The 14,644-nt window shown below is 36.5% G+C and overlaps 1 protein-coding gene across 1 annotated transcript in view; it reads left to right on the plus strand.

The window, feature by feature from the left end:
• Positions 1 to 2,725: 2,725 nt before the first annotated feature.
• The window catches only part of GRXCR1 (glutaredoxin and cysteine rich domain containing 1), a gene marked incomplete at both ends in the record, with an annotated part of 108,167 nt that continues 96,248 nt past the window's right edge, over positions 2,726 to 14,644 (plus strand). The window contains one exon of the mRNA XM_082838115.1: positions 2,726 to 3,109. Coding sequence (XP_082694241.1) covers positions 2,726 to 3,109 — 384 coding nt within the window. The remainder of the gene's footprint in view (positions 3,110 to 14,644) is intronic.

Consider the following 14,644-nt stretch of genomic DNA (forward strand, 5'->3'; position numbering starts at 1 on the left):
TTCTTTGAATACATCATTAATGGTAATTTCCAAAGTAGTTCTAGTTTGGTTAATGAAACATTTGACGCTCTATAGCTTCTGGAATTTTTAACTTTCTATTTTAAATAAATAGATGCCCATTGGTAACAAACTTGAAATATTTCTGTATTGGTAATATGGCTTATCATGTTAATGGGGGTTTTGTTCATGTTTTGAGGGGTAGCATAAATCAAGGGTTAGGTTAGGAAGGAAAGGTCTCGCTAGTCTTGCCCTCTTTTGAGAAGAGCTTTGTAGAATGGGAGTTATACTTGTCTTTGGCCACTCTGTCTTTTTTTAGTTCTTTCAACGAACCTATTGTTTTCTGCCTCAGGGCCTTTTCACTTGCCACTGAAGTTTAGGAACTATCTCCAGCTACTCCTTCCCACCTCAATCAATCTCTTCTAATTTTGCTAGACTCTAGTTTAATGTCTTCTCTTCAGAGAGGCTTACTGTGACTTTTCTAAAGTAGGCTCCCTTATATCATTTCTGATTATATCCACTTTTTTTCACTTGGTCATGCTTGTTACAGTTTTCATTATTATCTTTATTTGTTTATTGAATGTTATCTAACTCTCAAGGCAGGGATCATGCCTATTACATTCACCTGCATAGATCCAGCAACTTTTTGACATTTAGTAGGTGCCCAATAAATATTGTTAAATGAATAAATGATGGTAAGAATACCTCTGAAGGAAAAGAAGGAAATTCTTGCTCAAGGGGGGGATGATAGACTGGCAAAGCAATTATAATGTAGGGAATAATAAACTGATACTGGGAAAAGGTGGCAAGTGGAGTAGTTAGAAAGTGCTGCGTTCACATTGAGCAGCTGGGAACAAATTGTAAACAAAATGAGAGTGGAGAGTGTTGAGAATAGCGTTCATAATGTTTTATTGGCGACGACTAGAAATTTTGTTATTTCAAGAAAGAGGGATTCTGTATGTGCTTAAAATACACTGTGTTGAACTATAGCTATTTTGTCTAAGCATTATGTTACCAATGGAAGGTATGGGACATAATTTTATATATCTTTATATTTGCTATAGTCGCCAGCTATGTCTTACTCTTGGGTGGCACTCAGTAGATGATTGTGGGATACTCATTGCCTGAATGAAAAATGAATTACAAAGATTTATCCACTGAAAAGAAAAGCTTAATTTTTTATTTTAGCTTAAGACAGGTGTGTGAATTATAAATACCTAGGGCATATTATACATCAGGGCACATATCTTCTTACACTAGCATATACTTCCTTTTACTTGTAGCCCAATGCAGTGGTCGTGGCTGTGCGTTTCTCTGTGATTCTGACAAGCTCAGCATATGACAAGATTGCTGGCGCCGTCCAGGTAGCAGGTGGGAAGAGAAATAGCATGGACAGGACACTGTCTTGTCAACTGCCTTGGCCCACAAATGACACGTCACTTTTGCTCACATCCCCTCGGCAAAAGCTAAGCATTTGCTTCCTCTCCCTTAAATGCAGGAGGCTGAGCAATGTAGTTATGTATGCATCAGAGCATCTCACCTTCATACACACTGGAAGACATTTCACAAAGTTACTAACATCTCTGGTGACGTTAGTTGTGACTTTTATTTTCAACTTTAAGCTGTTTTTTCTGAAGTAAGTATAAATTGAGTTTATAATCAGGTAAAGACTTATAAAGATAAAAAAAGCTTGAAACTCAGTATGAGAGCCAGCTGAGTATCCTCCCTCTGGAGTTTCAGACAGGTTGGGGCACTTACTATGGTATAAGTTCCAATATGTCCTTGTATCTTAGGAGCTTCCTCAGGTGCTTGCCAAAGTGACAGAAAATCCACTGAGCACAGCGTAAGGAGGACCCTTCTCTATGCATGGGTGATTTGGATATGATATTTATCAATGTTGATCACCTGGATTACTTTGGCTGATCTGGCTGGCTTGGAGGATTTTCCATTCTTCCCTCGCTGTTCCATGTTTCCTTTCCAAAACCTTTCCCTTTGTCAAAGAGAGGAGTGTTTTCTGCTAGCAAAAGTGGGAAAGCAACAAAAGAAAAGATATTCCTTGTTATAACCTGATAAAAAGCTATTCTTCAGTAAAACTACTTGTGCATGAAGATGAAGGTGTAGATTGAAAATTCATCGTATACAATATGAAGTCTAACTGATGATTTAATAAGAGCTAATATTGATAGCTCTATGCAGGCATGTAATATGTTCACTGCCCTTTTCAAAGAGCATGAAAGACAGAAGGAATAAGCACTGTGAGAAGACTATGACACCTCCCATCCTACACATTTGATTCCATATTTTATCCCTGGTCTCCATTCTGAGCTATTAGAGGTATTTCTGCTGCTAAGATCCTTTTCAACACTCACCACTGGCTTCAAAGTCCAAGTCTTTCATTTCCTTGCCCCAGACTTATTTTCTGTTTCATTGCATGCTACTTTCTTGCACTTGTCTTGCTAAAGCCTCCACCATGGCTATTTAATATTTAAAGGCTGGGATCACTTTGCAGGTTTTAGTTTAAAGGTAACCATAGCACACACACACACATTCATTATTAATAGCAGAGATGCACTGTAAGTTCTTGGGAATCTTCTTTCGTTTTGATGTTAGTTTCATATGAGTGCTGCTGTCACTAGAATTAAGCTCTGGTATTGCTATATGGAAAGTGGACTAATGCAGTAACCAGGGAACCAGAATTATGTGAACAGCTTATTATGTGGATGGGACCATGCTGAAAAGGGAGATAAAGCCAGAAAATGACAGGTCACGGAAAGTCCGGTTTCGGATCGCGTCATCTCACAGTGGGCGAGTTCTGAAGGAGGTATATGAAGATGGGCGACCGGCAGGCTCTCTGGATTCTGAATGTGCCAGTATCTGTGGCATAGATGGACTCAGTGAGTCTGATGGACAGCAGAATGGCCACATAGGATCGGAAGGGGACGAACAGGAGAATGACCAGGATAACTTGCTGGTGTTAGCAAGGGCTGCCAGCGAGAAGGGGTTTGGTACAAGAAGAGTCAACATTTTAAGCAAAAATGGCACAGTCAGAGGTGTTAAATATAAAGTCAGTGCTGGACAAGCTCTATTTAACAATTTGACCAAAGTATTAGAGGTAAGTCACTGTACTTTGTCCTTCCTGATCTTTGTTTCTAATTCACCATCTCAACACCTCTCTGTTCTCCAGTTTAAAGCAAACCTCTCTTATTCATGATTCCTACATACTTCATGAGTCACTTCTACATCTAGGGTATTGTCTCAACAGCCATTGATTAAAAATAAGGTCATATGCTTAGCAAACTAGATTGACCTCTCAAAGCCAAATTCCTAACATTTAAGTAGTCGTCTTCTAGGGTGTAATGACTAAAACAATATATCTGTTTCTTAGCCAAGGAAGGGAAGAAGACAAACTGTAGTCTTCAAAGCATTTGAGCAAAGCTTAGGAGTTAATTTCTGGTTGATCATCCTTAAGACACCAGTTTAGCATTTATCATCACTTGTATAGATATTTAAACCAGAAAAGGCTGAGTACTGCGTTCAGTGGAGTTGGATTCAGCTGGAATGTTATGTAGATGTAAAGACTTCCTCCCGTTCCTGGGGAGGTTGCAGATTTCATCTGAGGTGCATTTCTCCATTAATTTGCTTAAGAACTCTAGAGCAGCACTTGAAAAAGTTATTCTATAAATGTACAGATTGAGATCCAGATTTTATAGTAAAAAATTAGCCCTTAAGATATGATAGATTCTGCGCAGTAATGTAGGAATGTATTATTCAGGTCCTGGGCCTTTGACAGTGATCTTATGTTAAATTTTTGAAATTGCCTGGAAGCATTGGTGAAATGATTTTCTGTTAAAAACAGGCATCATTATTTCAGGAATGGAATTCATAATCACTACCATTAAGATAGCAAGCCAGTATTTTTCATTGTAATACAATTTTATATTATTCTCAATATTTAAATAAAATGATCTCTTGTGATGAATTATTCAATGCCTTGACATTATATAACAACACGGGAGTGGTGGGGATTTTAACCAAAGACACTTATTTTTCACTTAAAGGAAGTATTTGGAAAAATCACATCATGAGGATTTAGAAAAGAAATCAAAGGATAAAAGCAGTTAAAAGCAAAGGTTTTTTTCATTTATAGAATTTACCCGTGAAGGATTTCACAGATTAGGGGAGGGGGTTGAGAACCCCAAATCAGAAACTGATGACTATGTTTTACTAGGTTGGAAGCAATCCTGTGTGGATTTCTAGTCATTAGGTTGAGTTCATCTTAGTGGCCTCCGTGTTTCACCCAATGCAGAAATTGTTATTGCTAAAGTGTAGACCAAGACTCTGTAACAATTGTTTAAAAATGTTTGCATTCTTGTGATTAATTTAGCTTGTCATGATTTCAATTGCTGTATGATTTGGAGGATTATTTACAAAACTGCTGTACCAATTTTAGTACTTAGATTTGAATTTGTTGTTCAAATCTCTCAAGAAACCTATCACTTATGAGTAAATATCTTAAATCTTCAAAACCTATGAGAGAAGAGCTTTTCCTCCCTATGGCTTTATCCTGGTACTGCTATAAATTCACAAGGAGGAAATAGAAGAACTTCCAAAGTCCAAATTTAGTACTAGATTAGGTTACAATATTTACTTATATTTTTATGCATAATGCCATCCCACCCTTTTTTGGCAAAAAAAAATCTGTCATTTTCTAGTAATTTAACCTCATTCCATTTACCCCATGTTTTAAGAAAACAATAATGGTTCCTAGCAGAGGTCCCTCAAAGTCTGATATTTAATCAGTTTCTTTTGGTCATTCTTTTTTTTAAATAATTATACAGTAATCAGCACAGTGTAGGTATTCACAGATTTGGGCCATCATCGTTAGTGTTCATCATCATTATCCTTGCCATCATTGTCATGGGAATATTCTCCCATCTCTCCAGGATAAAATGTTAAAGGAGCTCCTACCTTGAATCAGGCTGCCAACTGCACTATTCTAAGGGGCTCCATTCACATCACTGTGTGAGCAGCACCGCTTGGAGTTGTGCAGTGCAGTCTACACAGCGTTATGTTGAGAGCTGACTTGGATACTTGCTGCTTGCTAAGAGATGTGTATGTCATAACGGATGACAAATATCTTAGGCATATGTCTTAGGATGACTGAGTAGGTCACACCAACAGGCATCCCACAGTACAGTAGCAGAGAATCCCCAGGGGGGTAAAAGCAGAAGTTACCATTCAATTACTCCCCTAAGTGTGATATAGGGGCCAGATGTGACTCTTCCCTGGATCTCTGTATATTTTCCGAATTCCTTGGAAAGTAAGCAGCAAACTTAACTAGATGTAACTGTAATGTAGCAATTTCTCTCAGTGAGGAAAAGTGAGGAGTCAGGAGTCATATCTTGGATATTTGGTTCCAATGCACAGCCCATCTTATTGAAGAAAGGAACTGTGATTGAAGAAACAGTCAAGTTTTTCTTCCCTTTTAGGTTATACAGTCTTAAAGCACTCAATCTGAAACTTGAGAGGGAGCCCTAAATACAAATAATATCTTTCAAAGACCCTGTAAATCACTTTGCTTCCTCTCTATTAGTTTTCCATTATGTTATTGCTGTCTCATAAAACATTGGCATGTGCTTTGCAAAAATTTCAACTGTGCAGAGAATAGTCATTGAAATTATTTGCTCCAAACGTTTACACTTCTTAGCAGCGCTTATTTAGAAAGTTGTCTGTCAAAGGGACATCAGAACAAATTTTCATTTCGTTTGTCAATTAATTTACCCTATAGAATTCTGGGTAATTGAGAATGTGCAGTATTAATCAAGGTTTTGAAGGGTACTGATGGGCCAGGAGAGAAAAGGTCACCTGGATGATCAGGTGGCCCTTATAGACTATGGTTCGTTGGTGAATCACTCAAGAGCCTGGAGCTGGTCTAAGTTATGGCTTTTCAGATGCCTGACTTTTTCATTTTTCTCAGAGACGACAAGAATGTAATGCTTAAGAGAGGCCAGTTTGGAAATCTGAAAACCTAGAATCTAGTCATGGCCTGGAAATGGGCATGTATTAGAAACTGTTTAGGTTGTTCTTACATACAGTAAAGAGAATTATTGACCTAGATGTAAAAGGAAATTTTAATAAAAAATATTCCTTAGTGTTCAATGTTTAATGAGGAAAATGAAGAAGATATGTATTGATCTATGATTTTTTTTTCTGTTCAGGGTAGATCACCAGGAGGGTAGATCACCTGAGCCAAAGATAAATACAGGTATACTGATAGGCATGTTTCCTATTGGTATCCTAATTTATCCATCACTAGTTTGTTTAGAAACAGGCCCAGAAATCTTACCATTATTCTCTGATATAGGTGTTCTTTTTTAGTTCTCTTTAAGAAATTGTGCTGTAATGATGTTTCTGTCTGATAATAATTTTACCCATCATTTGAAAATTTTAGAGATTTTTTTATTTTAAAAAATTATTCCTTTTTATCTCATGCAAGAGTTGCAAAATGACTGCATAGCTCATAGCTCTCCACCCAGTTCACATGATTGAATTTGAGATACACCTTGCTCTTAGCAGCAACATTATTTCCAAAGTCTCTTAGGGTGGGTCAATGATACAGACAATTAAGGTCATTAATTTTTTCTAATTTATTTTTACGAGATTACATTTCAGATGGTAATCTTTTCTTGACCTTATCCTCAAACTTTGTAAGCATACTCTGTTAGAATCACATACTATAATTTCCATAATTTTAGTTCTCTCTCTTTCTGCAAATTTAACATTACTGTATTAGAGAAAAATAGATGCAAAGAAGGAAGGTAATTACAGCACATACCATAATTTGCTGGCTCCTTTCTAAGAACTCGAATTAGACATTAACCTCCATCTGTGTATGTACATGCACACCTCTGGCCATGTGCTCATATTTACGAACATTCTAACATTTCAAGACAAATAAAATAAAAATAATAATGCACTTGCAGAACAATTTACATCATGCAAATGGTTTTACAGACATTATTTTACTTAATTGTACCCCAAATTTTGTGAAACAAACAGGATATGATGATGATGATGATGTCTGTTTTAAAATAACTGAATATCAGGGAAATTAATTGTTTGGCCCAAAGCTAGAATTCTGCCTTTTGCTGTTTTGGCTTTGTTCGTTTTAAAAGTATAATGCTCTATGCTCTATAAAATTCCCAACTTTCCCTTTTGAAATGTTATAATAATAACAAACATGAAGATTTACAAGAGTAAATATATCATGTTATGATATCATCTGGTCTTTTGAAACTTCAACATTTGGTTAGCAGCTTTTAAAATTTATCATTTATTGAATGTTCAATCTTCACCTAGGGGAGGTTTTTCTGCAGTTAAATAGCTTCTATCCAGTTTTAAATTATACTTTTAAAATTTATCAAAACATCATTTCTATAACATCATTTGATTGAATTGTCATGAGATTGGAGGAGTTGAGACTGCAGGGGGATGGCTAGGTTCACTCAAGGAAGACAGCTGCTCAGCTTTGCTCACTGACCTTAGCATGCAGCCATTAATCTGTATTAACAGAAGTTTCAGGTCATACTTCTTATCCATCTCTGGTTCACTGAATCTAGCTTTGGTAATAAGATAATATTCCAGAAAAAAGGAGGCGATACTCTTGACTCTTTAGTCCCAGTGGTTTATGTGGACCACTCTGGAAAAACAACAGCAAGAATGATAGTAAACACTGCTTAAGTACTTCCTGAATGCCAGGCACTGTTCTCATTATTTATGTGCATTGACATATTTATTCCTCATAGCAACTCTATAAGGTAGTATCATTATTAATCAATTAATTACAATTTGAGCTCTTTTCTGTATATGAAACATTAAGTTGTAGGATTTAAAATCACATTTATCCAGGGAAATTCTTATGCAATAGTCTATCAAAGCAAGCATCTACTAATGGAATATTGCCTTCTTAGCTTAGTAGGCAAGAAATTCTAGGATTTTTTGATACAGTTTCAAACAATGCAGAAAGCTACATTAAGAAATTAGGTGACGTCATCCAAGAAGCAGAAAAAAGCACCAAAAAATAAGTTGGTACTACTGCTATATTATTTGTGTACAATTAAAGAATTGTTGTAAACTACAGAGTACTGTGACCACCTTCCACATACCATCACTTTGCTACTCTTTATCACAGCATTTGACATTGATACTAATTAGGACCTCAATAAATATTCTTACTTTGAGTTAATGAATTCAGTGGCATTCTCTTAGTGGTTATTTCCTTCTTTTCCATCTCTTTATCTTTGGAGATTTCCTGTATTGAATAGGAATAGAGTTTGCATGGTGAAGTATTGGTAGCTTGTTCCAATCAATTATTTCTGATGTGAGTTATCTTTAATATTCATTCAATCATTTATTTAATAACCATTTACTGCATATCTATTATGGAGCAGGCACTATGCTAGATAAGGTGAGGAATAAAACCCAATTCCAGCCTTCATGGAATATTCAGTAGTGTATAATGAATGGTTGTGTAAAGTGATTCCTGGAAGAATTCAGATACCACACTTGACTTTGTTTCCCATCTCTAGAGAATTCCCCTCCTCTGTTTTCTTGTTGGCCTATCATAGCCTCTGCCACCCATTTTTCACTTCTCCAATGCTTATATTTTTCTCGGTTTTAGTCTTTCTCTTGTTAGACCATCATTATATTAGATTCCTTTCTTCAGCCTCTTCTTGCTTTCTTTCTAATGTTATTCTGATCTGGGCCCAAGAACTGAAAGGTAATCTGTTCCCAAGATTACCTGCAAGTCCCCTAAAGTCAGGAATGGTGACTCTGACCATTAGCACTCACTTATCCAAGTCTTGTGAATCTTATTAAAATTTTCTCTCCTTAGTGCAAGAAATATCTAAATTGGAATATATCTCATTTTCGTCAACTTATCAGAATTCTTGTATCATCATGACATTTAAATTTGTGGAAGCTTTGTTTTAATTGCTTGAAGATAAATCCCATGAATCTATCTTAATTCTGACTTTAGAACAACATGCTGAGCAAACCCACAGATTCCACAAGCTGACGTGAAACAACTTAATGAACTCTACTGGCATACCATGATTACCACATAATTAGGGAATTAGCACCCGAAGTTTCCAAACTTCGTAAAAACAGTATAAGAGTAGGACTAGACAAATATCCTCTGGCTGGCCTATTCATGCTTGTAGATTTCTGATCATTCTCCTAAATCCAGTATTCTGAATATTGTATAAAGCAATATAAACATTTAATAGTCTATAAATTGACACACTATAAAAAATATATCAATCCCTCAATCATTATTGCCTGGAAGGAATTTTCAAAATGATACACAGAATAAAATACCATCCAAAAATTTTTGGTTAAGGAAATTTTATTTATGTGTACAAATCTATTCAACTAAGAATTTGGATCTCTTTGCTTAATTTTATTTTTCTAATAATTCATTATCTCACCTAACTGCTGACAAATTTTTTTAAACATCTTTATGGGAGTATAGTTGCTTTAAAATGTTGTGTTAGTTGCTGCTCTATAACAAAGTGAATCAGGTATACGTATACATATATATCCCCATATCTCCTCCCTCTTGCGTCTCCCTCCCACCCTCTCTATCTCACCGCTCTAGGTGGTCAAAAAGCACAGAGCTGATCTCGCCGTGCTATGCAGTTGCTTCCCACTAGCTATCTATTTTACATTTGGTAGTGTATATATGTCCATGCCACTCTCTCACTTCATCCCAGCTTACACTTCCCCCTCCCCATGTCCTCAAGTCCATTCTGTACGTCTGCATCATTATTCCTGTCCTGCCCCTAGGTTCTTCAGAACCTTTTTTTTTTTTTTTAGATTCCACATCTATGGGTTAGTATATGGTCTTTGTTTTTCTCTTTCTGACTTACTTCACTCTGTATGACAGTCTCTAGGTCCATTCACCTCACTACAAATAACTCAATTTCGTTTCTTTTTATGGCTGAGTAATATTCCATTGTATATATGTGCCACTTCTTCTTTATCCATTCATCTGTTGATGGACACTTAGGTTGCTTCCATGTCCTGACTATTATAAATAGTGTTTCAATGAACATTGTGGTAGATGACTCTTTTTGAATTATGGTTTTCTCAGGGTATATGCCCAGTAGTGGGATTGCTGGGTCATATGGTAGTTCTATTTTTAGTTTTTTTTTTTTTAACATCTTTATTGGGGTATAATTGCTTTACAATGGTGTGTTAGTTTCTGCTTTATAACAAAGTGAATCAGTTATACATATACATATGTTCCCATATGTCTTCCCTCTTGCGTCTCCCTCCCTCCCACCCTCCCTATCCCACCCCTCCAGGCTGTCACAAAGCACCGAGCCAATATCCCTGTGCCATGCGACTGCTTCCCACTAGCTATCTACCTTACTACGTTTGTTAGTGTGTATATGTCCATGACTCTCTCTCGCCCTGTCACAGCTCACCCTTCCCCCTCCCCATAACCTCAAGTCCGTTCTCTAGTAGGTCTGCGTCTTTATTCCTGCCTTACCCCTAGGTTCTTCATGACATTTTTTTTTCTTAAATTCCATATATATGTGTTAGCATACGGTATTTGTCTTTTTCTTTCTGACTTACTTCACTCTGTATGACAGACTCTAGGTTATTTTTAGTTTTTGAAGGAACCTCCATATTGTTCTTCATAGTGGCTGTATCAATTTACATTCCTACCAACAGTGCAAGAGGGTTCCTTTCCTCCACATCCTCTCCAGCATTTATTGTTTGTAGACTTTTTGATGATGGCCATTCTGACCAGTGTGAGGTGGCACGTCATTGTAGTTTTGATTTACATTTCTCTAATGATTAGTGATGTTGAGCATCCTTTTGTGTGTTTGTTGGCAACCCGTATATTTTCTTTGGAGAAATGTCTATTTAGGTCTTCTGCCCATTTTTGGATTGGGTTGTCTGTTTTTTTGATATTGAGCTGCATGAGCTGCTTGTATATTTTAGAGATTAATCTTTATCAGTTGCTTCGTTTGCAAATATATTCTCCCATTCTGAGGGTTGTCTTTTCATCTTGTTTATGTTTTCCTTTGCTGTGCAAAAGCTTTTAAGTTTCATTGGGTCCCATTTGTTTATGTTTGTTTTTATTTCCATTTCTCTAGGAGGTGGGTCAAAAGGGATCTTGCTGTGATTTATGTCATAGAGTGTTCTGCCTGTTTTCCTCTAAGAGTTTTATAGTGTCTGGCCTTACATTTAGGTCTTTAATCCATTTTGAGTTTATTTTTGTGTATGGTGTTAGAGAGTGTTCTAATTTCATTCTTTGCCATGTAGCTGTCCAGTTTTCCCAGCACCACTTACTGAAGATGCTATCTTTTCTCCGTTGTATACTTTTGCCTCCTTTATCAAAGATAAGGTGACCATATGTGTGTGGGTTTATCTCTGGGCTTTCTATCCTGTTCCATTGGTCTGTATTTCTGTTTTTGTGCCAGTAACATACTGTCTTGATTACTGTAGCTTTGTAGTACAGTCTGAAGACTGGGAGCCTGATTTCTCCAGCTGCATTTTTCTTTCTGAAGATTGCTTTGGCTATTCAGGGTCTTTTGTGTTTCCATACAAATTGTGAAATTTTTTGTTCTAGTTCTGTGAAAAATGCCATTGGTAGTTTGATAGAGATTGCATTGAATCTGTAGGTTGCTTTGGGTAGTATAGTCATTTTCACAATATTGATTCTTCCAATCCAAGAACATGGTATATCTGTCCTGCTGTTTGTGTCATCTTTAATTTCTTTCAATAGTGTGTTATCGTATTCTGCATACAGGTCTTTTGTCTCCTTAGGTAGGTTTATTCCTAGGTATTTTATTCTTTTTCTTGCAGTAGTAAATGGGAGTGTTCCCTTAACTTCTCTATCAGATTTTTCATCATTAGTGTATAGGAATGCAAGAGTTTTCTGTGCATTGATTTTGTATCCTGCTACTTTGCTGAATTCATTGATTAGCTCTAGGAGTTTTCTGATAGTGTCTTTAGGATTCTCTATATATAGTGTAATGTCATCTACAAGCAACGACAGCTTTACTTCTTCTTTTCCAATTTGTATTCCTTTTATTTATTTTTCATCTCTGATTGCTGTGGCTAACACGTCCAAAACTATGATGAATAACAGTGGTGAGATTGGGCAACCTTGTCTTGTTCCTGATCTTAGTGGAAATGGTTTCAGTTTTTCACCATTGAGAATGATGTTGGCTGTGGGTTTGTCATATATGGCCTTTATTATGTTGAGGTAAGTTCCCTCTATGCCTACTTTCTGGAGGGCTTTTATCATAAATGGTGTTGAATTTTTTTGAAAGCTTTTTCTGCATCTATTGAGGTGATCATATAGTTTTTCTCCTTCAGTTTGTTAATATGGTGTATCACATTGATTGATTTGCATGTATTGAAGAATCCTTGCATTCCTGGGATAAACCCCACTTGATCATGGTGTATGATCCCATTAATGTGCTGTTGGATTCTATTTGCTAGTATTTTGTTGAGGATTTTTGCATCTATGTTCATCAGTGATATTGGGCTGTAGGGTTCTTTCTTTGTGACATGTCTGGTTTTGGTATCAGGGTGATGGTGGCCTCGTAGGATGAGTTTGGGAGTGTTCCTCCCTCTGCTATATTTTGGAAGAGTTTGAGAAGGATAGGTGTTAGCTCTTCTCTAAATGTTTGATAGAATTTGCCTGTGAAACCATCTGGTCCTGGGCTTTTGTTTGTTGGAAGATTTTTAATCACAGTTTCAATTTCAGTGCTTGTGACTGGTCTGTTTATATTTTCTATTCCTTCCTGGTTCAGTCATGGAAGGATGTGCTTTTCTAAGAATTTGTCCATTTCTTCCAGGTTGTCCATTTTTTTGACATATAGTTGCTTGTAGTAATCTCTCATGATCCTTTGTTTTTCTGCAGTGTCAGTTGTTACTTCTCCTTTTTCATTTCTAATTCTATTGATTTGAGTCTTCTTACTTTTTTTCTTGATGAGTGTGGCCAGTGGTTTATCAATTTTGTTTATCTTCTCAAAGAACCAGGTTTTAGTTTCATTGATCTTTGCTATCGTTTCCTTCCTTTGTTTTTCATTTATTTCTGATCTGATCTTTATGATTTCTTTCCTTTTCCTAACTTTGAGGTTTTCTTATTCTTCTTTCTCTGATTGCTTTAAGTGTAAGGTTAGGTTTTTTATTTGAGATGTTTCTTGTTTCTTGAGGTAAGAAGAATTGTATTGCTATGAACTTACCTCTTAGAATTGCTTTTGCTGCATCCCATAGGTTTTGGGTCCTTGTGTTTTCATTGCCATTTGTTTCTAGGTATTTTTTGATTTCCTCTTTGATTTCTTCAGTGATCTCTTGGTTATTTAATAGCAAAATGTTTAGCTTCAGTGTGTTTGTATTTTTTACAGATTTTTTTCCCTGTAATTGATATCTAGTCTCATAGCGTTGTGGTCAGAAAAGATACTTGATATGGTTTCAATTTTCTTAAATTTACCAAGGCTTGATTTGTGACCCAAGATATGATCTATCCTGGAGAATGTTCCATGAGCACTTGAGAAGAATGTGCATTCTGTTGTTTTTGGGTGGAGTGTCCAATAATATCAATTAAGTCCATCTCGTTTAACGCATCATTTAAAGCTTGTGTTTCCTTATTTATTTTCATTTGGGATGTCTGTCCATTGGTGAGAGTGGGGTGTTAAAGTCCTCTACTATGACTGTGTTACTGTCAATTTCCTCATTTATGGCTGTTAACATTTGCCTGTGTATTGAGGTGCTCCTATGTTAGGTGCATAAATATTTACAATTGTTATATCTTCTTGTTGGATTAATCCCTTAATCATTATATACTGTCCTTCTTTGTCTCATGTAATAGTCTTTATTTTAAAGTCTATTTTGTCTGATATGAGAATTGCTACTCCAGCTTTCTTTTGATTTCCATTTGCATGGAATATCTTTTTCCATCCCCTCACTTTCAGTCTGTATGTGTCCCTATGTCTGAATTGAGTCATGTGTCCTGAAGAGGTCATGCATCCTAATTCCTACAATCTGAGGGCAGTAACTATGATCTCTGGGAAGGAGATAGCTTGTAGTCATGGCACAACATTGCGTGTTGAATCAATTGAATTAATACTCAGCAGTACTGGGCTTCTAGAGTCCTGAAGCTTCAAGCGCAATTCAGATGAGGCAGTAGGAGCCTGCAGGCTGGAGTTTGCCTCTCTGAGTGCTGGTGCTTTTACCTGTAGGTTTAGTGCATACAGTTATGCATATTTTTCAGTTAAAAAAGTATTAGGAAATCTGAGAGTTCCCTGGTGGTCCAGTGATTAAGACTGTGCCTTCTAATGCAGGGCGTGCGGGTTTGATCCCTCCATTAATGGGTAAGAGCACTATTCTCTGGAGGGAGATGGCCTGGTTCCTGATGCAAAGTCTGAATATCCTAGGCGGATATTCTAGGGAAATTTACTTAACTTTTGGAAAACCTAGTTTCCTCATCAGTTAAGTGGGGGTAATGATAGTGACAAGTTCTTGTGAAATAAATGAACTATTGTGTATAAAGCATCTTACACAATGCCTGGCACATTGTAAGAGTTCAATAAAACTGTTATTATCTTTATTATCCATCCAA

Source organism: Leucopleurus acutus, assembly GCF_964270905.1.
Source record: "Leucopleurus acutus genome assembly, chromosome: 4".
NCBI classification, from domain to species: Eukaryota; Metazoa; Chordata; class Mammalia; order Artiodactyla; family Delphinidae; genus Leucopleurus; species Leucopleurus acutus.